This window comes from Erythranthe guttata, chromosome 4 (assembly GCF_056151865.1).
Source record: "Erythranthe guttata isolate IM_541 chromosome 4, IM_541, whole genome shotgun sequence".
In the NCBI taxonomy this organism is placed as follows: domain Eukaryota; kingdom Viridiplantae; phylum Streptophyta; class Magnoliopsida; order Lamiales; family Phrymaceae; genus Erythranthe; species Erythranthe guttata.
Genome location: NC_142536.1, coordinates 17,186,832 through 17,210,184, shown reverse-complemented (window position 1 = coordinate 17,210,184; position 23,353 = coordinate 17,186,832). Strand labels below are relative to the sequence as shown.

Here is a 23,353-nt window from a genome sequence, read left to right as displayed (position 1 = left end):
TTTAATAAAAGTTGACAACTTTTTTTATTTATTTTTAATAAATTGGAAAAAAAAAGAATAAAGAGTCCTAACTCAACCATGGTTAAGATAACAAAAAACCAGCAATTTAGCCAGCGAGTGTTTAGGTTCATTCAACCCCCATTCTTCTCTCTCCTCTCTCTCTCTCTCTCTCTCTTCTCCGATCTCCTCTTGCCACCGCCGCTGTTCGTTTCCGTCAATCAAACGGCGTCGTATACTCCCCTTCATCTCCGTCATCTTTGACAGACAATTTAACTCTACACCAAATACTCGCATTCATTCAAATTTGCAACTTCCGTAGATCGATACTTCGTGCAGATCCGTCCCCGGTTGGTCTCCCTATCTATCTCAATACTGCGTGTGAATATATACGTGTTCGTAGTGATTATTACGTTTGGGGAAAGTGCGAAGATCTAATTTTTGATTGAAATTTGAAAAAAAAAATTACAAATTCGGATTTTCTAGGGTTTCAAAATATGCGGTGCCGAGGTTTTGATTGGTCTGCCGAATAGGGCTCTCGTATGGGTATCTGTATGTATAGGTGACGAGATATGCGCGCGTGTGTTTATTGTTTCATCTTCTAGGTTGGGGCGGATAACATTCTAGAATAATATGTAGGTTTTTGTACTATTTGTATTATGTTTGGTGTTCCTACATTAGCACGTAACTGACTGCTGCCATGTGAAAGAGCTATCTTTATTCTGTGTACTTTGTGTTTAGTAAAGTTGGAAGTAAAAATAATGTGTGAATGTTGTGCAGTCTGTTAGTGCAACAGTTTTTGTGTGGGTAATGGGTACGGTGTAATTTCCTAAGTGATGGGTTAGGAGTTCGGACTTAAATTATTCAGTTTACGCTGTGTAGTTAATTTTTTTTTATTATTGCTTTTAGAATTTCATGCATTTTGTTAAAAAAAATCTTACTTTTTACATATTGGATTTTCGATAAATTAATATACATATAAATGGCATGAAATAAGATGATGGAGGGAAAAAAGAACCATCCATATATCTTGGTCTTTTGATGTGGCCTTATGTTATTGATCGATTGTCTAATTTTTACATGAGGCAGACGTTTTTTCGTTTTTTCCTATTGCTTTTGACCTTTTTGTCTTATTTTAGATGGGAGTGTTCTCCTGAATCAAACCTTTATCTTTCCTTACATTAGGTCACGTCAAGTTGTTTGGATGACATTGGCACTCCAGTTGGAAAATGAATTCAAATATGCTGGCTGGAGAACGAAGGTACTTAATGATATTCCATATTTTTTCAATGTGAAGCATTACCTGTGAAACATGGTTTTATGATGAAGAGCTCTGTGCCTAGACTCTTAATTTGTTTCTATACACCATATACTTGTATTAATGAATTAGACTTGCGAAGTGCATGCTAACTGTTTCGATAGAGAATGATGAATGTCGCTGATTGTTCTTTTCATGTAATTTTTTTCCTGTTGGTCTTCAGGTATCAAGTGTATGTTTGGCCATTTTAACACTTTTGGATCTTTTTTTTTTGTATGCTACTTTTTTTTTTCCAAATATTCCTGTTAAGAATGAACTGTTTTCTTTGAGTTGTTTAGGAAGTGTGACCTTTCTTATAGAGACTCTTCAAAGTGGTGGTCTAACTAAACTTCCTCCGATCTCGCTACTAAGAAGTTCACTTATTAAAATATCCTATAAACATAGGGGAAGAGGTCAGATTTCCCAATGGAAGCAAGAGTAATAGTTTATAATGTACAGGAACAGTCATGTTAAGTAAAATCATATGAAAAGAAAAAAGGGGCATATGAAACAGTGATTAATACCTTAATACCGATTATTAACTGCAGAAGGTTATTAAGGATTGATAACCTCAAAAGGTTATAGCTGCATTTATCTTCTATACCTTGATTTCCTTCTTTTAATTTCGTAAAAAAACGCTGATTTAAAAACTATGATGATGGAATTTATTGTCCAATGTGATTCAGTTCACGAAGGTACTTCCGAAAATCTCATAAGAAGGTTTTTTGACTGTATCTAATTATGCGTCATACGTTTCTTACATTGTACGGTCACTTGAAATATCCTCCATTTTATCAATATGAGAAGGTTGAATAATATTTTACCATTATTTAACTCCTAGAATCTTCTTAAGCAACTGTCCAGTTATACTTAGGATCGTTTTTTTCCAGTGTCAAATATGTGGGTCTATCTATTTGTTCAGAGAAAATTGTACTTAAATACGAACTTTTCCATGAATTGTTGTCCCTATGGCGCACCTGAAGGAACTTTTACTTTGATTCCATTTTATGTTATATATTATACACATTTTTCTACAATAGACTACGTCTTTATGCAAGTATTCTGCATATATAATTTCTTTAATTATGTGCAATAACATAGTCTTCTAGTAGAAAAGCACTTATTGTCGGATATAATCTGAACAAATAGGTTTAAGTATGCTAATTATGCTCTCTTTTATATATTCACTAATAATTTAACATAGTCTGCCTTTATGGATTATCTTTTCTGAGCAGCTACAATTCTAAATCATGTTATTTGTTTAGCATTTTTCGAGATTATATTCTAGTTCTTCTAGTTCATAAGACCTGGGAGAACATTTTAGTGTCCATTTGTTTCTTTTTCTGCATCAGCATAGCTTATTTTATTGGTGTGACGCACTGTCTTATGTTTACTTACTCCTTTGTAGATGGGCCACTGCAAGAAGGGGTGGCATGACTGTTTTGGGGAAAGTTGCTGTACCAAAGCCCCTAAACCTGCCGAGTCAAAGGTACTTGTAATCCTGATTTTCTTTTCTTTCCTTTTCAGTTTTCTTCTACTATTTTTAGCCTTTGTATTTTCTGGGATTGCTTTCTGACAAAGTTTTTGGTTTCATTTCCAGGTTGGAGAACAATGGTTTGGATCCCAGTGTTGAAATTGTTCCAAAGTGAGTGTGGAGTTTTGTTGTCTGCTGCAGCAATTATCCTATTTAATTTTTCCTAAAAATGAAAACTGGTGCAGATTTCTTCAAAACGAGCTCCACTTTTGTCAACAATATTTCTTTGCATCCTCCTTTCAGCACTGTTTTCTAGTTACAGTAATTGAGATTTTTTTCCTTAATAGGGGTACTCTTAGCTGGGGAAGCCGGCCATCTTCCTCTGGTTCAAATCCATGGATTTCTTCATCGCTGTCACCAAAGGCTGATGGTGGTACCGTTTCACCTAGTCATGTCAGTGGCCGTCCTTCATCAGGTGGAAGTGGTACTCGTCCATCAACTGCTGGTAGTGATAGAACACATGAACCTGTTGCCGGTGCTTGGGGTCCAAATTCTAGGCCTTCATCGGCTTCTGGGACATTGTCATCAAATCAAACATCATCGACAGCGCTGCGCCCTAGAAGTGCAGAGAACAGGCCTAACAGCTCGCAGCTTTCACGATTCGCAGAGCCTGGATCCAAAAGTTCAGCAGCATGGGGTCCACATGCAGAAAGATTGGTATGATTGGTACTTTGCTCTTAGCTTCTGACACTAAATACACTTACTGATTGGTAATAAATTTGACTTTCTCACTGTGTCATCCTTAACGGCTATTTTACTGGTTGTAGTGGTTACCATGTCAATGTCATGTGCATTACCAATTTTAGCCTCTTCAGTTACATGTTTATAAGCAATGTGTCTGAATACACACTTCAGTTTATACAAATTGTTGTTTATAGGCTGAATCTGCATGCATTTGCAGGGTGCAAAGTCCTCCAAGGAAGATATGTTCTCACTGAGTTCTGGAGATTTTCCAACTCTCGGTGCTGAGAAAGACCATTCGGTGAAGAATATTGAATTAGAAGGTGATTGTTTGCTCCTAGAATTATTATACTATATTACTTTGTCTTTTGTCCATGTTTGACATTCAGTGTTGCATCTGAATTCCAGTTGTCTTGATGGTTTTCTTTTATGTGCATTTGTATTGCCAATATTGTTTCTACCAATTATTTTCCTGTAAAGCAATGCTATTTTTAGAGGCTATGTTATCTCCTGTTTGGTTTAATTGGGTCACTGTATATTGGGCACAATCCTATGTGTATGGGATATCAGCAAAATACAAGTAACTTTAATGATCTCGGTTATGTGAGTATGTGTTTTTTTTTTTTTTTCCGATTCCCCTTCTTTCTGGTTGCCATTTGTTTTGTTCACATGTAAACACAAAGTTTCTGATTGATCCATTAGTATATTCTGGTACTGACTCTTGGCCAACTTCCTTGACAGATCATGGCCGTCCTAGCTCAGCTTCTGGTAGAATAGCTCTGGAAAAAGAGAACATAAAATACCAGGCTGGTCAGGACACATGTCTTCTAAATTGCCAACAGTAATTTAGTCCCCGTAAAACTATGCTCATGTTTTTACTTCTTTGCATGCAGATGTAATGCATGGAACCGTGAATACATGGAGGGCCGATGGTTCCCAAAATGCAGAGGATGATATCCATCCAAGCATGGAGAAACGACATGGTGATCACCATCAATATTATAATGCCAATGCTGGGCCGCAGCATTTTGACTCGTGGCGTGGTCCTCCTATGAATGGTCCAGCTGGCGGTTGGTATGGGGGGCGTCCTCGTGGCCCACCATTTGGGGGTCCTGTTGCACCTGGTGGTTTTCCAATGGAACCATATCCTTATTACCGCCCTCAGATGCCGCCACCCCCTCTAGCGGGTTCACAGCCAGTTCCACCACAAGGTCCTAGAGGAGGACCCCATCCCAAAAACGGTGATTTGTACCGCCCACAAATGCCAGATGCCTATGCACGACCAGGTATGCCATTTAGACCAGGTTTCTACCCTGGCCCCCCTGGACCCCATGGCCCACCTGGACCAATGGCTTTTGAGGGGTATTATGGACCACCAATGGGCTATTGCAACAATGAACGGGATATTCCTTTTATGGGTGTTGGAGGAGGGCCACCTGTGTATAATGGCTATCCTGCACCTGCACCTGCACCTGCTCCTGATATTAGTAATTCTCATGGCGGCAGAGGTGCTGGGCGTGGTCCTGCTAGCAAAACATTGTCTGAGCATGCGGAAGCTGATCATTTAGAGGATAATACTCAAGGACCAAAAAGAGGTCTTTTGAGGAACCACAATGAGGGCCAGAGAGTGGAAGGAGAAAATCGGGAGCACAACCAGCAACCTAATGTCTTGTTTTCTGGAAAAGGTCGCCTTCCTACGATACCGTACCGAAAGAATGAGTGGGGGGCTGAAGAGGTCACAGAAGAAGCTGTAGTTCCTCAAAGGAGAACACCACCAACCGATAACTTTTCACGCGGTTATGAAAATAGAGCTCATTCTACAGACAGTGTGAAAGTGAAGTCGTTTGATGGTGTACGTAATGTGAAAGGAGTGGAAGATAATTTGGCAAATAAATCTGGAATTGTGCAATCTTTCTCTCCAGAATTGCCTCAGATACCCCCTGTCAGTGAGAGAGATACAACACTAAATGCTGCTGCAAAGAAAACAGCACTAATGCAGAAAATTGATGGCTTGAATGCAAAAATCCGTGTTACTGATGGACGAAATGATTCCTCCGGTGCTTATAACAAAGAAGAAGAAAGGAGAGGATCTCAAATAGCTGGTGAAGTTAGTGATGCAACTCGAACTGTAGATAGGACTCTTCTTCCCAGAGATTATGTATCTGTTCCCCAGGAAATGAATGTTCCGATTGCTGATAAGCCAATGCAACAAATGTCTGTCATGTCTAGGTCTGACACAAATTTTTTTGTGACATAAATTTTTTTTTTCCTATGGGAATGACACATTCTATTTTATATTACAGGAGACCATATAATGGTGAGCAGGGTAGAGATAATCGTGGCAAAGGAAAGTTCAATAGTCAGGATGCCGATGGGTGGCGAAGGAAGCCTAGTAATATTGATTCTGCTGCACCTAACATCAATGCACATGGTCCTAATGTTGCAGTGGAGGCTTCTGAGAATTCTATGATCAACCCGGCAGGAAAGATTGAAGGAGATTTAATTGAAACAAATGACTCAATTGATATTCAGGCACAGGTTCATGCTCTACCTTTGTTCTGTTTTTCCATTTTTATAATGTATCTTTTAGTTTCTTTGTGACCTTATCTTTTTGTATTCAAGCAGCGTGCCAAGATGAGAGAGTTGGCTAAACAACGTGCCCTTCAGCTACAAAAGGAAGAGGAAGAAAGGATTAGGGAGCAAAAGGCCAAGGCTTTAGCTAAATTGGAAGAATTGAACCGGCGATCACTCGCAGGTGAAGCTGCAAACAAGAATTCTGAGAAAACTGAAGCCGTCAGTGACATCCGAGTAGAACAAAAAGAACCACAAACAGTTTGTGAACCAGTGAAGGCTGATCTCGAGTTCCAAGAACCTGGTTGGAATATGGATGTTGCTTCTGTAGACACACACGGCAGTGCAAACCAGACTGGAGAATCTGTTCAAGTGTCAAGAAATTTGCCCTTGGAGAAAAAACGTGAAGGTTCATTGGAGTCCAATGTGTCTCCTTTACCTGTGAATGAAGATGCTCGTGCTGACAGTGGTAAAAAAGTGGCAGCTCAATTTCATGACGGAGGCAACTCTAGGCCCAAGCGGACCGGTTATAAGCAAAAACAGAACAATTTGGTACAGAAGAGCTCGAGTGAATTATCTGCCCCCCATGTTGCATCCGAGGCACAGAAAAGTCATACTCATGCAGATATTCCACCGCATGATGGCCCATCAGGTGAGATCAAAATAATCGAGTCAAATGTGCCCAACGTGTCTAGTACTGTGGTTGAGCCTTCTGCCCATCAAAGGAAGAAACATAACCGTAATAGTAAGCATAAGCACAAACTGGATGAGACCACTGCAGTTCCTGCTTTACCATCAGTAATATCAGACGTTGATTCTGGCAAGGAGCCTGTAAAAAATGGCGAATCTAAGGATTCTTTGTCGAAATTGGATAGCTCTGTATCAACCGTGGCTGAGCCTGATAGAGGAACACCGTCTCAGGATGTAGGCTCTTCTTTAGCCAATGAAGAATCTCAAACCAAAGGATCCAATCAATGGAAACCTCACCCTTCTCGCCGATTGCCGAGAAATCAACATGCTAATAGATTTACCGACAAGCACCATGGCAGTGATACTGTTGTTTGGGCTCCTGTGCGTTCAGATAACAAGGCTAAGGGTTCTGTTGACTCAAGTCAGAAATCTACACAGGAATCTGATTATTTGGTGAAGGGTGATAGTGCGGCGGCAGAGAATAGTTCGAAAGGCAAGAGGGCTGAAATGGAGAGATATGTTCCGAAGCCTGTAGCGAAGGAGCTGGCTCAGCAAGGAAATATTCAACCTTTGACTTCTTCAATTAGCTCTTCTAGACCAAACGAGGCTGCTGAGAGGGAACAACCTGTAATCTCCATGGCTGCACATGTTGGATCTACGGTAGAGATTAATGAGGGTGATGTGAGCCATAACAAGCATAAAAAAGAGCTGGGGACTTGGAAACAACGGGGTGGTTCGACAGATTCATCTCATGTGAAGGGTGGTGCACATGTTGAGCCGTCTCTTAAATCGGAGCTAACCAAGGATGTTAAACAATCTAAAGATTCTGTTCATTTGGTCAAACCTGAAACTGATGATGGCCATAATATGCCCAAAAATACGAGCAAATATCCTTCGGTTAAGGATCAGGGAGCAATAAACAGAGGAAAGAGACATCCCTCTCGGGGGGGCCATAGGGGCGCTGGAAATAATCCCGATGCTGAGAATACTTCTAGTGGTGAAATTGATGGAAGTAATATTCAATCTGCAGGACCTGACAAAATTCAGACAGACAGAACTTTTATCTCAAAAGAGAATCGTAACTTTGTCGGGGAGCGGTCATCATCTCACTGGCAACCAAAGTCGAACTCGAGCAACGCAAATAACAATCAGCATGTGAACAGAAACGCTGGAACTGAATCTGTGACCACAGAAACCAACAGGTTCCCAAAGAAGGACCACCCTCAGCATAAGGCGCACGTCAGTCAAACTCAGCCAGGTCATCATTATGCCAATGTCAAGAGTAATGTGACTGAGGAGTCGACTTTAGGCAATCAACAAGAATTCAACAACAGAGAAAAGAAGCCCGCTCCAGCGAAAAGTCGTCCCTATTCTCCAAACCAAGATCCAGTTGGCTCTGGCGATTCACCTCCTAATTCCAACACAGATGATCAACAGCTTGATAGGAATATGCCATCGGGATCTAGGCGAAATAATGTGAGGCCACAGAATCGTTCTGTCAGAGGGGGCCATGACCCCCGTGGAGATTGGTCTTCTTCAGGGTACGATAACAGACCCCACAATGCGCCTACATTTCGGGATAATAGGCAGAGGCAGAACATGCACTATGAGTACCATCCAGTGGGTCCCGTCAAGGGTAACAACAAAACCGAAAAAGTTGAGGAAGCAGCTGATGGAGTTGAAGGTATGGAGCAAAGACACAGGGAAAGAGGTCAGAGTCAGAGTCAACCCAAACGCGGAGGAAATTTTTACAGGCGACAAACTGGGCCCGCTCATGTGGACTCAAGTCGGAACTGATTGACAAGTGAGATTTGAGTAAAATTTCCCGTCTTCTATTTCTTGATTAGCCAATATAAAACTCCCAGCTTAGATATGGGTCTCTTCTATTTTGAGTTCACAGAGAAAACTTAGTATATCTGTTTGACTGGTGGTGACACGTGGTTAGGGCACACCATTGAGTGATGTGATGTGTTAGATCGATGAAATTATGGGGATGCAGTAACCTATTTTTACAATTGTAAAATTGATTTCGATAACGCGGTGACGTGGTTTGCAAGTAACCTTAACAATGTGTAGCTCAGTTTCGTGTATTGGGTAGTCGATTCGTGCCTCGTGTGTAACTGGCCGAAGAACAAAGTAGAAAAGGGAAGATTTATAGTGTCTATTCTATAATCTATGTTTTGTTGGAACGGTGTCATCCTTCGTGCCTTGTTTCTTTTTCGTCCACTCTGTCGGAATTGCTACTACTGTTATTGATTATATTCGCCTTGCAGGTGCGATTTGAAATTTTGAATGCATTTTTGCTTTGTGATTTTTACTTCATTTTTTTGTCATGAAAATTTTGTGGAGAAGTTTTTTTTTTTTTTTTTTAATTAGGGTGAATTACGGCAAGCACGGCTCAAATAAAAAAAATCCCTCTTGTTTCGGTAATTATAATTTACAATCACTCCTCAACTATGAATCATTTTACAAGTCACCTATTATGGTTTTAAATTTAACAGAATCTTCTAGATTTTTCTGATGCACCACAATCTGATATTTACAAGTTAAAAGGTACGTCCTGGAGCTCGAATGGGGTAAAACGGGTACAAACTGGAGAATATTCCACATAGTATAGAAGATTTTACTAGATTTGACACCGCAAGAATGAACGTGTAAGTAGATTCATAGTTGAGAGGGTGATTGTAATTACCTTACATATGGGTAACCGTACCCTCTAAATTATTATTTTCAATTTAGCTCACTGTGAATAAAGTAGTATCTCTATAGCACCATCAACTCAAAATTAAACACTTTATATATAAATAAAAAATGGATCTTAATTTCTTTCACAATAAAAATAAATAAATAAATAATAAAAAGAAGCCGTAGAACCGACCCACACCACTAAAACAATAAACAAATCATTTTTCATGTGGTAAAATTTCATAAGATAAAGCCCTAATTTCACAAATTTTATCCTTTCCCCCCTCTCTTTCCCCCTATCCGAATCTCATCTTTTTTCTGCAAATTCTCTCTCAACATAAAAAAAATTAAAATAAAAGAAATAAAAAACTCCAAACAACTCAGAAATTCTAGTATTCAGCACCAATCGTCTCGCCGCCTCAACAGTTTCATCGTATTGTTGCTCTCTTCTTCTCTTGCTCTATCTATTTAGGTATATACTTTCTACTCAAATTTATTTTTATATGGATATTTTCTGCTCATTTGTTTTGTTTATGGGTTTTTGGATGTTGTAGAGATTTTCTTTTTTTTTTTTTGAATTTGGGGGAAAGTTGAAAAAGCAATTTTCAGGCTTGGATGTCAAATGATGATTCATGCGATTTTTTTTTTTTTTAATTACTGCTTCTCTTATTCCATTTCTGCAATTTTGGTTGTTTTTGTAATTTTCTTCCTTTCTGAAACTTAATTTTTATTTTTTATCTATGGTCTCGAGATTGTGTTTGAAAGAGGAAAGGAGAGAGAAAACAGAGTTGTGATATTTTGATTTTATGCTTCCAATTCAGAAATTATCTTGATTGAATAACTTTGCACGCGGCAATTAAAGATGAAAGTTTTATTTCCAGGGGTTTTGGAGTTCTTTGAGCAAATATGTACTCATGTTGAGATGTTAGTGTGCCTATCGTGTAGAAGATGGCATCGGCAACCCATCAGTTCAAGGTAATAACAGCTGCTTACATGTTTATTGTATAATTGCCAAACATATCGACCTTTTGTAGTTTCGGTCAGTAGCATGTAAAATTTATATGGAGTTGGGTAATTTTGTATGTAAGTGATCGAAGATGCATTATTAGGGAGAAACAAGTTTTATGTATGTTCTTATTTGACCTTGTTGAACCAATCTACCCAAAAAAAAAAAAGGAACTTAGTCGTTGATAATTTTTACAATCGTCTAAACCATTTCAAAACTAGTATTTAACAACAAATGTGAAGTGAAGTTTGTACTTACGTTCCGTGGTGTATACTACTTTGAATGAAATATAGCTATTTAGTCATTTTCGATGTCCGGATTTACGTGAATTTTGTTTGGCGAATTCTGATTCCGTTTCAGAAACGAAACATGCAGCATTCAGTTTCACTAGCTCTATTTTCAATGTCTTTTTTCTGCCTGATTGAAATATGAAAATATTTTTGGCGACTTTATTCAGGGTTCTTGTAGTACTTTCCCGTCAGTGCCTTCATCGTGGAGCAGAGGAAGCAAGTTAAAACATTTTGCACCAACATTCCATTCAGTAGGGAGGAAAGATATATTTATCTCTTTGAAATGCAGATCTTGTACGAGGTGAGAGCTTTTTTGCATGTAGAACTTTAAATTCATGTTTCCAAAATATATATTTATTGAAAATTTCATGTGCAAATTAATTTATATGAGCGATTAGGAGGACCTACGTCGATTGTTTTCTTAAGCTCTGTTTGCATGAAATAGGATGGCATCTTTTGTACGCTTAATCTCTCAAATTATCGTTGGTAATTTTGCCTTCATGGTGAAATTAAAACTGATCAGATGTCTTGATTCCAGTATAGGAGCTTCTCGTGTTCATGGGTCAAAGTCGAATTCATTTAAAATATCCGCTTTCAAAGGCGGCAACTCATATAATGATTCTGGCATCAGAACTAATAGCTCGAAGGATAATGGAAAAGTTGGTTATTTGGAAAATACGATCGAAGCTTCCTCGTTGGAATCTTCGAAGGTACAGAATGTTACTCCAAGCATAGCAGCAGATGAAACAATATCCAGGTCCCTCGCTATACATAACTTATTTAAAAGCTGGTTGATGTTACTGCGTACGCCATTACAATCCCAACACGTGGACGAAGTTCTTGAAGAATCTTCTTCCGTGGAAACATCCGAAATTCCGAACTCGTTAAAAAAGCAAGAAAGAAGTGACTTTCTGAAGGCAGTTTGGTGCTATTTTGTGGGCTTGAATGCAACGATAAAGATACCCTTGTTACTATTGTAAGTATGATGGTTCGTTATAATAGCACAAACATTTTTTTTTCTTTTTTCGTATCACGTAATTTGTTATTGACTGTTCTGGTTTTTATTTGCAGCACTCCTCTCTACCTCGGAGTTTACGTTGCGTACGGGTCGAAAGTGTCGAAAGAATTGACCCCCCTATGGATTCTTGGACCATTATTTGTTGCTCTCTACATAAAGATGTTTCGAGCAATATGTAAAATCTATGGGTTCAGCTTCAAACAAACGGCCAAATTAGTCAAGAACTTGCCCGTATACTACCTTGTGGTACACGATCACATTGTAAATGGGAAGCTAAACGAAGCCACGAGAAGGCATGTATTCGAACCTCTGGCAGTTATAAAAAACACGGACTACAAGGAAATGACTAAGAACAGAATGAAGGATTTGCAGGGTTGGTTTGTTGAGAGATATCTCGATTTTGTTGAATCAATTTGGCCTTATTACTGCAGAACAATCAGATTTCTGAAGAGGGCTAATCTGATATAGGGTCCACTCGTTTCTTTCAAGATATCTGGTAAAGAAAAAAAAGAGCACGAGAAGCCGTTTATTTTCGTGTTTTTGATTAGTCGGTTCGTTATGGGTGAAATATCCACAGGCAATAGAGGAAACCCCTTTTTCCACTGGGGTTCTTTTCTCGAGTGTTTCTTGTTCTTGTAGGTGCATCGGAATAGAAGGTTAGCGATTGTATTGTTTTGTAAGCATAACTATATATATATGCACTTATAAAACTGAGATGTTAAATCAATTTGAATTGAAATGGGGCAAGTGAATTCATTTGTTCATAGTTTGTAGGGCAGGTGAACTATTTACTACACAATTTGGCAGTTAGCTCAACAACGTTGATTAATATGATGAATCCTATGCCTCCTTTGGTTGGGTGATTAGTCGTGATATGGTTTATCTTGTCTTTTAGAGAGTTTTTTTGGTTGGACATCCCGATGTTCGATAATATAATTGAATTTTCATTAGATTATTTAATTTTATCTTATCAACCAAACAAGGTCCGAGTTTAGGTATTTAAAAATAAATCCAGCTCTTAAAAGATGTTAGTAGCTGAAAATGTAACCAAATTTCTTACTACTATACCTCTATGGCTCTATCTATCACGCTTTCTTAATGTCATTAATGTGGATGAAAGAGTGGGTGTATGTTGATTATTTTTCCTATTAAAAAAATGATTATTTTTATTTGACATTATGTTATGTTATTATTTGAAATTGATCTTATAAAGATACTGGACCATAATATAAAGTATACTAGGCTAATCATATGTTCACACGTTAAGCATTTGTGAATATAGAAATATTAGCAAAATGAGTTCAAACTCGGGTCCGGTAACACCGTAATTTGTTACTCGACTAATTAAGTCAAGATTGTGGATAAGTAAAACCACATAAATAAGATTACACAATTACAAAATTTTGTTTTTATTAAATATTGAAACTTTTTAAGCATATAATTATCAAATACAAAAGAATTATTTTAGGAATTTTACATAAATTTTCTTAAAGGTTTGATCAATTTCAATTTTCTTTTCATAATTTTGTAAATTATAATTATGGCTTGATATTTCTTTATATATTTTTTGAAAGGGTAAATAGTACTTAACCTGACCTGTGTTTACACGCTTTTGCAGATTATCTCATTGTGCTTGTAATATCATCACATAATCCCCTTATGGTTTATGGGTAGCTTATGTTAGTTTTTCTGTCAAATTTAACCGCGTGTGTCAAACTTCAAGGTGATCATCTGCAATAAAAGAAGTACTTTGATGTTTAACGCAGACGGTTAAATTTGACGGAAAAACTAACAGAAGCTACCACATAAACCGCATAGAGGGATTATGTGCTGATATTACAACCACAAGGGGTCATCTGCAAAAGCTCGTAAACACAAGTCGGGTTAAGTGCTATTTACCCTTTTTCTAAATTACATTTATCAAGTGTTATTTGTAATATATTTTCTATTTATACTATTTTTTTTTCTATTATTAAAAAACAATTGTGACACATAAAAAAAAAGAAAAAAAAAATTAGAAACATGGGGAAAAAGTTGAACCAAAAAGCACAAATGGCACACACACACTCTTGACGGTTATTTCCATACACACACAAACTCACTCTTGTATACTCCGCCCCCATCCATCATAAAAAATTCTTGTTTCTTTCTCCCATCGATTCATTCATTCATTCATTCATCTGCCCTCTTCCCCCCTCTCAATCTCTATTTATCATCTGCCCTTATTTCTCCCTCTCTCTCGATCTACCCTAGATTCGGTGATTTTCCGGCGATAATTCTACACCCATTTGCTTATATCCCCATTGCTACGCCAAAATGGCTTGTTCGGCGACGCCCAAAATCGTCCATGGCCCTCTGCCCACGAGCTCTCTCAGATCTGCCGATAAGTCTGATTCTTCCTGCAAATTCATGGGCCCCTCCTCATTTTTCGGTTCCAAATCTCTCAATAAGAAGCTTTTTTCTGTTAACAAGGCTGTTTCCCCCGTCGGCCGCCGATCCGCCGCCGTCGTTGCTGTCTCGTCGGATGTCGTCAAGGAGAAGAAGCTCAAGTCCAGCTCTTCTCTCTCCGATCTGGTACTTTTTTTTTAATTTCCAATTTTTATTTCGTTTTGCACCGCTATGGTAGATTAGCTTTGGTATGCTTCTGATAGCTAGTTGATTTGTTTTGTATTAATTTTCATTGCATGTGCTTGTGATCTCCTATTTAGATTTTACTAATTAGTGTGTGTCTGTGTCTGTGTGTGTTTTTTCTTATTGTTTGCAATTGTTTTCTAAATTCAGCTGATTATGATTCAATTACTGCATTATATGTGAAATAAAATTGATTTACAAAAAAAATTGTTTTTTGTTGTCCAAATGATTTGCTTTGTGATATTTTATCTTTGCATGTGCTTCTGATCTCCTAGTTACAGTCTGCAAATTAGTCTCTCTTTTTGCCCCTTATTTACAATTTTTTTCTATCTTCACCTGATTATGAACTATGATTCACTGCATTATATGTGAAGTAAAATTAGATGGGTTCTAAACTCACAAGGCACTGCCCGAGTGACATTGCGGTGCATAGGGTAGTATATAAGGGTTCGGTTGTAGACCATTTATAAAGGCGATTTGAAAAGAAAAAAACAAAAAGATGGGTTCTAAATTGGGTGTCTTTGCATGCAGTTGATAACGAAAGAAGAGGGACTGGTACTGTACGAGGACATGATCTTGGGCAGGGCATTCGAGGACATGTGCGCCCAAATGTACTACCGGGGCAAAATGTTTGGATTCGTCCATCTCTACAATGGCCAAGAAGCCGTCTCCACGGGTTTCATAAAGCTCCTCAAGAAAGAAGACTGCGTGGTCAGCACATACCGCGACCACGTCCACGCACTCAGCAAAGGCGTACCCGCCCGCCAGGTCATGAGCGAGCTCTTCGGCAAAACCACCGGCTGCTGCAGAGGCCAAGGTGGGTCCATGCACATGTTCTCCAAAGAGCACAACGTCTTGGGTGGGTTCGCTTTCATAGGCGAAGGAATCCCAGTTGCAACTGGAGCAGCTTTTACGAGCAAGTACAAGAGGGAGGTCTTTAAAGAGGATTGTGATGAGGTGACTTTGGCGTTTTTCGGAGATGGGACTTGTAATAACGGGCAGTTCTTTGAGTGCTTGAACATGGCTGCGCTTTGGAAGCTTCCAATTGTGTTTGTTGTGGAGAATAACTTGTGGGCAATTGGGATGTCGCATTTGAGGTCCACGTCGGATCCGGAGATTTGGAAGAAGGGTCCCGCTTTTGGGATGCCGGGTGTGCATGTTGATGGTATGGATGTTTTAAAGGTGAGGGAGGTGGCGAAGGAGGCGGTTGGTAGGGCTAGGAGAGGCGAGGGCCCCACTTTGGTTGAGTGCGAGACTTACAGGTTCAGAGGGCACTCTTTGGCTGACCCTGATGAGCTTCGTGACCCTGGTTAGCAATTCTTTTACCTTTTTTTTCAAACTCGTTAATATGGTTTTTGTTTTGGAAGTTTCGGAGAAGTATTGAGTTGTTCTTGATATTTATTGTGTACTTTCCTCTTACCCGTTAGAGATATAAGCATAACACATGATTGTTCCCTAAATATTAGGAAAGAATTTTGCTAATCTTGATGAATTGAGTAGTCTGGGATATCCCGTCTCGTTGTTCTGATATGTTATAGTAAATCAATGCTTCTTACGTTATGTATATCTGCAGCGTTTATCTAATCTATGCAGAAATCATAAGTAAATTATGTGCACTTGATACGGAATTGGGTATATTCAGCTTATTCTTGAAATGTATTGTTTGTGTAAGTTGCCTATAGCTGATAACCCTAAGACGGTTTAATAAACGGGTTTCTTGCATTTAGTACCTCCTGTGTTACATCGAATTGCTAAAAGAAATCTTTGTGTTATTAATATTTTAGCAAAACCCCCCTATGATGCATTTTTATAAGCATACAAACCCCTAAATGGTAAGTTTTTAGGGGGTGGTTTGCTAGAAAAGTTGAATCGTAGGGGGTCTTTGCTAATATTGATAATGCGAGGAGTTTTTAAGCAATTAGAGTAAACGCCAGGTATCTTTATATGCTTCTTATTAAACATCAAGAATCACTATAGGCATCATAAACTTGGGAATTTCCGTAATGTTGTGTACAGTAATTCATAAAGTTTACGATATAACTACTATTTCTTTTTTAATTTAAATTTTGGCAGCTGAGAAGGCTCATTATGCGACGAGAGATCCAATCGCTGCACTAAAGAAATACATATTGGAAAACAATTTGGCAAGTGAAGCAGATTTAAAGGCCATAGAGAAGAAGATAGATGAGGAACTCGAAGAAGCTGTTGAGTTTGCAGAGGAAAGTCCAGTGCCAGCTCGTAGTCAATTGCTCGAGAATGTATTTGCAGATCCAAAGGGATTTGGTATTGGCCCAGATGGTAGGTACAGATGTGAGGACCCTAAATTTACTGAAGGTACTGCTCAGGTTTAAGCTCGATTTATCAGTGGGACCCGCCACCTGGACAAGGATAGCTGCTTCTTTTTTTTTTTCTTTTTTTTTCCAGTTAAAGATGTGTGTTTGCTGTCATTTTGATGGTTTAGTTTTTATTCTTGAATTGTTTTGTTTTCTTTTTATAATTATTATTGTTGTTCATCTTTGTTGAGGTACTGTTTGATGTGGCAATCTTGATTGGTTGTTGCTTGTATGTTTCGTATTAGAATGTACTTCTCTTTCAGCAATGCGTATGTTTCCGTTTACGCTCTGTTTGGTTCAAGGAAAATAGTCGGTAAAAATGTTGAAATACTAGGTAATTGATTTTTATGTTTGGTAGCAAGGTAAAATGTTAAGGTAAAGTTATTTAGAGGAAAGTTGGTATTTCTTTTTTATTAAAACAAGGAATATGAGTTTTCTTCAATAGAAGTGAGGAAAACCATAAGTAAAATTTGATGATCGTCCCGATGACCTCGACAAAACTAAGTAATGTGGTCTTTTTGAGAAATAATTATAATGTAACGATGTGCATCTTTAATATCAAATATGCATCTTCACCATCGTATGCATGTCACCGATAGTCTTTCATGTGGGGTTAGGTATACGCATGTCACCAACAGTCTTTCATGCGGGGTTAGTTACTGAAGAACCAATGAATACGGATCTGTAGCTCCACATTTTTTTGCTACATTATCTAGGAACTTTTTCAAAGTTGAAGCAACGAATACAGATCTGTAGCTTCACACTTTTCTGCTACATTATCTAGAAATTTTTTCAAAGTCTCACTATTTTTTTATTGCAATGACAAAAGACTGATGATTTTGATGGCGACGACATCCTAGCACTTCAACCAAGTATTTTTAATATTACCAGATACGTCCTTCTTTTCAGACATGGGTAGCTAAAATGGTAGCAATGTAGATGAACAGAGCTATAGTGACGCCAAAAGAGGCAGATGTTGAGCATGACGTTTTTTTCGAATTTTTTTTGTCGTAATTTTGATAAGATTAGGACATGTTTGGGAACTATTATTATAATAAATTAGGAGGAGGAATAATGGCTGTTTGGTTATATGTACATATAAAATGGAGAATAATAAAAGAAAATACAAAATCGTCTGATGAAGGGCATTTCAACATTTTGTGTGGGTAGGGAGCTAACTGTATGAAAACTTAAAAGAGAAAAATGCATCTAAAAGTCTCTTTGGTTGTCAAGATAAGATTAGTCAAAATAATATTAAATAATCTAACGAAAACATAATTATTTTATTGAACTCCGGGATGTCTAACAAAAAAATTAGTTGAGCCATGAGAACACAATATTTACCGATCAACCCGATAGTTTATTGAAATACTAAACATCAAATAAAGTCCAATTATTTAATTAATAATGATTAATCTAGAGACCAAACAATAACAAAAGACAGTACTTAGTAGGACTATTTAGTATTTACATTCCAATTCTGATGTAAATACATTTGAAAAAAAAAATAAAATCGGAAATCAAATATCGAATTAAAAAGTCTTTGTTTCAAAATCGATTTTCTTTTTTCTTCTTTGAATTGGAATAGAAATTCGAAATTTTTTATTCCATTTTATGCCCTTAATTGGAACAGTCGAAAGGAAAAAAAAAAAAAAACACACACACACACAATACAGAAAGAACAAAGCAGCCGCTTTCTTTGCCTCCCTCTGCCTAAAATCTGTTTATCTGCGCCTTAGATTCTCCGAACTGAAATATTCATAAAAAATCAAAAGGGTTGTTCTTGAAATCCTGAAAAAGGATCCATCTTTCTTTCTTTCTTTCTTTCTCACTCTTCAGTAGTAGCAGGAGCAGTTCAAAAATGGCAGCGAAAATGAGAATTGGTCCTTCATTTTCATGTCTCTCTACGAGTTCTTCACCTTGTCAGAGGAAGGAATTACTCAAGGTATGCGTTCTGCTTCCTTTCGAATTGTTTTAATTAAGTAATTACATGATGATTATTGGTAAGAGATTTTATTTTAAAATCATGTGGGTTTCGCCTTAGATTATCAATTTTTTATGTTGATTTTTTTTTTCTATTACATAGTTGAATGTCAGAAAGATTTAAGGACGAAAATGTAATAAATAATATGTGAAGAATCTCACACAGTGAAGTGAAGTGAAGTGGTTTCTTCCAAATTTAGATGGGCTATGTTGAACTCTTAGTTATCCATTAGGAAATACTGTATTGTTTTATAGGGTAAATTACGAAAAAAACCTTTCGTGTTTGGGTAATCACAATCACCCCTCAACTATAAATCTTCTTATAGGTCGGACCTTGTGGTGTTAAATTTAGTGGAATCTTCTAAATTATGTGGAATATTCTCCAGTTTTTACCCGTTTTACTGCATTCGAGCTCCACATTTTGAAACAAGATGATCATTAGATGTGTCTCTTGGCTTGAAAATATCAAATTATGATGCATTAAAAATTGCATTTTTGCATAAAACGAGTACAAACTAGATAACATTCTACGGAATTTAAAAAATTCTGTTGAATTTGACATCATAAGGGTGGATGGGTAAGAAGATTGACAGTTGAGGGTGGTGTTTGTAATTACCCAAACATGAGGAGTTTTTTCGTAATTTGACCTTACCTCAGGGGTGGTCGTAATTTACCCTAACACTATATTAACTTGTCATGTTTCTTGCAAAGAAGTCCCTTTAACTTGTCAACTAAGCACCACATATGGCTAAATGAAACGGTTTTACGAGGTATAACAGAAACAAAAATGTGCATAGGCCAATGCCCGAGTATTTGGTGTCGAGATCTCATAGCAGAAGATAGTCTTAATTTACTTCATCGAAATCTCTAGCTTAACTTGATGTTTGTGAACTGTTCGTTTCGTCAGTTCTTTTTTATGTGATGGAATATCTTAAATAAAATATTTGTTCTAATAATACATTGTACTGATTTTCAGTTGAACTCAAGGCTGGGACTGTTTGAAGGTGTCGAACATTCAAGAAATCTTAAAGGTAGCTAATAATTTGTTAAATTTCCTACACGATAAATTCATATAAGACGTTTTAGTGTTACGGTTACCTTCATTATATCTAATTCGCTAACCTTTATCTCTCAATACATTTTTTTTCCGATTACAAACACTTTGTAGACCATCTTGATTCTGACTGTCCTCGTTTTTCATGTTAGTTAGTACGTCGTGCCAGCTCACACATAGAAAGCTAACAGAAACATTAGCAAAGAGGCGATGCATTCTCTTTGCCACTTCCGAAAATCAAGAATCACACAGCGAAATTGACCTCGACAATTTCGAGCAGGGGCAGCAGCCTCCATCTGCTGAAGACACCACTTCCACCGATACCTCACACCGTCACACTACTGAAAGAGCCGACGGAAAATCGGGATTTATTTCGTTTTATGGACCTACCAACCGAGGCGAAGATCAAATTCTCGTTTCGACCCCTGAGAAAAATAGAAATTACCTATTGTGGTTTGCTGGTCCTACTGTGCTCGTTGCATCTTTCATATTTCCGTCGCTTTACTTGAGAAGGATACTTTCGACTATATTCGAGGATTCTTTATTAACCGGTAAGAACTTTTTCTCTCTGAGTTACTGAATACATCTTCAGCACTTATTCTTTTTTTTTTTTTGCGTGAATTAAAAACCTAAATATGACTGGTTAAATAATATCTCTCAGGCCTCGTTTGGGATAGTGGATTATGCATGATTTGTTGTTTAATCCTATAGTGTCAAGTGTTTGAAAAGGACGATTTCGATCCAAGATTAAAGTTATGCCCCGTTATTTATCATGCAAATGGAGGACTACTAGTCACTCAATCCCCTATTATTATACTATCCAAGTTTTATTGTGGAAACCAACAAAAGATATTTACTTCTTTACCCCTCAAATTGGACAAAAATAACCTATTAAATTGGGGGTACTTTAGACATTTTATCAGCTATCCTAGTTAATCCATATCCCAAAACACTTGATTATAGATAATTATAAATTCCAAACATGCAACAATCTCACATTACATTATGTATTATGAATAGTGTTATCCTACTAAATTTAATCAATCATATCAATCCGATCAAAATCCGCAAACGAGACTTTAGAATATTTTACAAGTGCTTCAATTGAATCGATTTGTAATAAAGTCCACTTTACCCGATATTAGATTGTCTATTATCTTTCCGTCAAAAAACGCATTTTAGATAAGGCTTCCAATTTCTTTCTTAATTTTTTTTATTTAATCGATATTCTTTGTTGCAGACTTTCTAATATTGTTCTTCACGGAAGCCCTTTTCTACTGCGGGGTAGCTGTTTTTATCCTTCTGATGGGCCATCTTCGAAAATCTACAAAAAAGCCATCAAAAACTCGAAAAATCGAAACTCATTATGGAGAGAGGATAGCTTCTGTTGCTGTTTTGGTACTTAGTCTTATAATACCTATGGTGACGATGGGGTTCGTCTGGCCTTGGACGGGCCCCGCAGCTTCTGCTACTTTGGCTCCTTACCTTGTTGGAATTGTCGTCCAATATGCGTTCGAGCAATATGCAAAACGTATTAGCTCTCCATCGGGTCCCGCCATTCCGATAATCTTCCAAGTAAGTTTTAATTCGCCTACTTTGTTCAGCCAAATTTTCACGTATTTTGACATGCATGCGTAATAATAATATGCTATTTCTTTAGTTGTTTCTATAACATATTTTCAGCTTTTTTTTTTGTACTCGTAGTTTGTTTTTTAGTGTTTTGCGAAAAATATGTTTTGCTTTTGCTTCTTTTAAAATAAGTTTTTTTTTTAAAGTTCATTATCCCGAAAGCATCTATGCAACGGCTTCCTTAGGCTTACAGTTACATTAGACATTTGTTCACTCTGGTGGTGTTTGCAAAAGCTTCTAGAAAAGCAGAAGTTGGCGATTATGAGTTAGGTGGTGTTTGCAAAAGCTTTTACAAATAGATTAGGAGCTTTTTTTAGCTCATAATTTAGTTTTAAGTGTTTGCAAAATGAACTTTTGCTTTTGCTTCTCTTAAAATAAGTAATTTAAGCTATAATTTGTTAAGCACCCATGACCTTGCTTTTTCAATTTAAGTTAATTTGCAAACACCCCCAACTTTTAGAAATAAGCACTTAAAACCAACTTAATTTCGCAATCCATAACTGCTTTTAAATAATATTTTGCAAACACCACCTTAAGTTAATGACAAGTGCTTGATTCTAAAAGTTGAGTGTTGTTTGCAACTCCATGAAAAAATCGATTTTAAGCAACTTATTTTAAGAGAAATTGGTCCATGGGTGTTTTTTTATATTTTACCTTAAAACAACTTATCAAAGAGATGCAATTTTTTTTTGGTTTTTTTTTCGAGTCCAAGTAGAAGCAAAAGTTGATATTGCAAAAACTTCAAAAGTGATTATGAGCCCCAATAAGCTCAGAACCACTTTTCAATAGCTTTTCCAAACACCACCTTTTGTTATTCTTGTATAAATCGAGTTTTTTTCAACAGTTAATAAATCGTCTATTTAATCCAAGTTTTTAGAACATTTGCAAATATTCAATTTTTTATAGAAATAAGCGATTATTCCAAGTTTTACTCACAAAATATCATCACCTTAATATCATCAAGGATATTTCTTGAAACTTGCCTGCTACATTTAAAGTCAATATTTTTTTATAACTAATGCAATTTCCCTTTTTTTTTTTTTTTTTTTCCGAAAAAACGAAGGTTTATAGGTTGCACCAGCTGAATAGGGCAGCGCAATTGGTGACAGCACTGTCATTCACTGTTAGAGGAGCGGAGATGACATCACACAACCTCGCTATAAACGGTTCCCTAAACACACTTCTCAACGTTCTTCAGTTTCTTGGCATCATTTGTATCTGGTCTCTCTCGAGTTTCGTCATGCGGTTTTTTCTATCCGAGCAGTAATTTCTTTCTACAAGTTTCTTCCCGTGTTGATGTTTCGGATCATGCCATAATTTTTGGTTATATATATATATATATATATATATATATATATATATATATATATATATATATATATATATATATATATATATATATATATATCCATGCAAACTTAGTTGGTGACTATCTTGTATGATGTGCTACTAATCTGTAAGTAAATCAACAAATGTATGACGATAGTCAATCTATAGGGAGTTAGATGTTACATCTGGTTATTTAGATCGGGTGGATTTGAACTGTTTATTTGATTAAATAACTACACACTAAGCACACATACACATGGGTGTGTGTGGTTATGTGTAAATCTACCATTCAAATTCATCAAAGTATAAAAATTAGGTGTAGTATGAAGGCAACTATGTCTAATTTTTTTTATTAACATATGATTTTTTTTTTTTGGAAAAAAAGGCAATCTTAAAATTAAAATAAGAAGATTTTTTACTCCTTTTATTTATTTATTTATATTTATTTCAATTACTCTAAAATTGATGAGGGAATTTGAATAACAATTAAAGTGCAATTAATTATCCAAACAAAAAAAGTAGAAGGAATCTTATTTATAAAATAAAGAAAAAAGTAGAAGGAATCTTATTTTATAAAATAAAGAAAATAGGGTTTAATTATATAAAGTAATAGGAATGGTATTTA

General features: G+C 36.9%; 4 protein-coding genes across 4 annotated transcripts; all 4 read left to right on the top strand.

The window, feature by feature from the left end:
* Positions 1-80: 80 nt before the first annotated feature.
* MOS1 (modifier of snc1) lies at positions 81-9,055 on the top strand. The gene is made up of 10 exons (XM_012973802.2): positions 81-347; positions 1,183-1,258; positions 2,703-2,783; positions 2,895-2,939; positions 3,116-3,485; positions 3,730-3,832; positions 4,251-4,319; positions 4,403-5,738; positions 5,813-6,047; positions 6,135-9,055. The coding sequence occupies exons 2-10, from the start codon at positions 1,227-1,229 to the stop codon at positions 8,565-8,567; spliced, it is 4,704 nt and encodes a 1,567-aa protein (XP_012829256.2). The 5' UTR covers positions 81-347; positions 1,183-1,226; the 3' UTR covers positions 8,568-9,055.
* A 584-nt stretch (positions 9,056-9,639) lies between these two features.
* LOC105950521 (uncharacterized) lies at positions 9,640-12,531 on the top strand. The gene is made up of 5 exons (XM_012973886.2): positions 9,640-9,927; positions 10,337-10,430; positions 10,919-11,052; positions 11,290-11,727; positions 11,823-12,531. Exons 2-5 carry the CDS (start codon positions 10,404-10,406, stop codon positions 12,235-12,237), a joined length of 1,014 nt encoding a protein of 337 aa, XP_012829340.2. The 5' UTR covers positions 9,640-9,927; positions 10,337-10,403; the 3' UTR covers positions 12,238-12,531.
* Positions 12,532-13,362: 831 nt separating this feature from the next.
* Positions 13,363-16,999, top strand: LOC105950488 (pyruvate dehydrogenase E1 alpha). Its single transcript, XM_012973853.2, has 3 exons — positions 13,363-14,343; positions 14,932-15,709; positions 16,474-16,999. Exons 1-3 carry the CDS (start codon positions 14,086-14,088, stop codon positions 16,749-16,751), a joined length of 1,314 nt encoding a protein of 437 aa, XP_012829307.2. The 5' UTR covers positions 13,363-14,085; the 3' UTR covers positions 16,752-16,999.
* A 1,417-nt stretch (positions 17,000-18,416) lies between these two features.
* LOC105950532 (uncharacterized) lies at positions 18,417-22,910 on the top strand. Its single transcript, XM_012973899.2, has 5 exons — positions 18,417-18,678; positions 19,693-19,747; positions 19,923-20,321; positions 21,011-21,345; positions 22,463-22,910. Exons 1-5 carry the CDS (start codon positions 18,595-18,597, stop codon positions 22,664-22,666), a joined length of 1,077 nt encoding a protein of 358 aa, XP_012829353.2. The 5' UTR covers positions 18,417-18,594; the 3' UTR covers positions 22,667-22,910.
* Positions 22,911-23,353: the final 443 nt, after the last annotated feature.

Bases quoted from the DNA above. Each gene is read 5' to 3' on its own strand.
- MOS1 (XM_012973802.2), top strand. From the start codon at position 1,227: ATGAATTCAAATATGCTGGCTGGAGAACGAAG. The intron at 1,259-2,702 runs GTACTTAATGAT...ACTCCTTTGTAG, and splicing joins ATGCTGGCTGGAGAACGAAG to ATGGGCCACTGCAAGAAGGG. The intron at 3,486-3,729 runs GTATGATTGGTA...ATGCATTTGCAG, and splicing joins GTCCACATGCAGAAAGATTG to GGTGCAAAGTCCTCCAAGGA.
- LOC105950521 (XM_012973886.2), top strand. From the start codon at position 10,404: ATGGCATCGGCAACCCATCAGTTCAAG. The intron at 10,431-10,918 runs GTAATAACAGCT...GACTTTATTCAG, and splicing joins CGGCAACCCATCAGTTCAAG to GGTTCTTGTAGTACTTTCCC. The intron at 11,728-11,822 runs GTAAGTATGATG...TTTTATTTGCAG, and splicing joins AAGATACCCTTGTTACTATT to CACTCCTCTCTACCTCGGAG.
- LOC105950532 (XM_012973899.2), top strand. From the start codon at position 18,595: ATGGCAGCGAAAATGAGAATTGGTCCTTCATTTTCATGTCTCTCTACG. The intron at 20,322-21,010 runs GTAAGAACTTTT...TCTTTGTTGCAG, and splicing joins CGAGGATTCTTTATTAACCG to ACTTTCTAATATTGTTCTTC. The intron at 21,346-22,462 runs GTAAGTTTTAAT...GAAAAAACGAAG, and splicing joins CCATTCCGATAATCTTCCAA to GTTTATAGGTTGCACCAGCT.
- LOC105950488 (XM_012973853.2), top strand. From the start codon at position 14,086: ATGGCTTGTTCGGCGACGCCCAAAATCGTCCATGGCCCTCTGCCCACG. The intron at 14,344-14,931 runs GTACTTTTTTTT...CTTTGCATGCAG, and splicing joins GCTCTTCTCTCTCCGATCTG to TTGATAACGAAAGAAGAGGG. The intron at 15,710-16,473 runs GTTAGCAATTCT...AAATTTTGGCAG, and splicing joins TGATGAGCTTCGTGACCCTG to CTGAGAAGGCTCATTATGCG.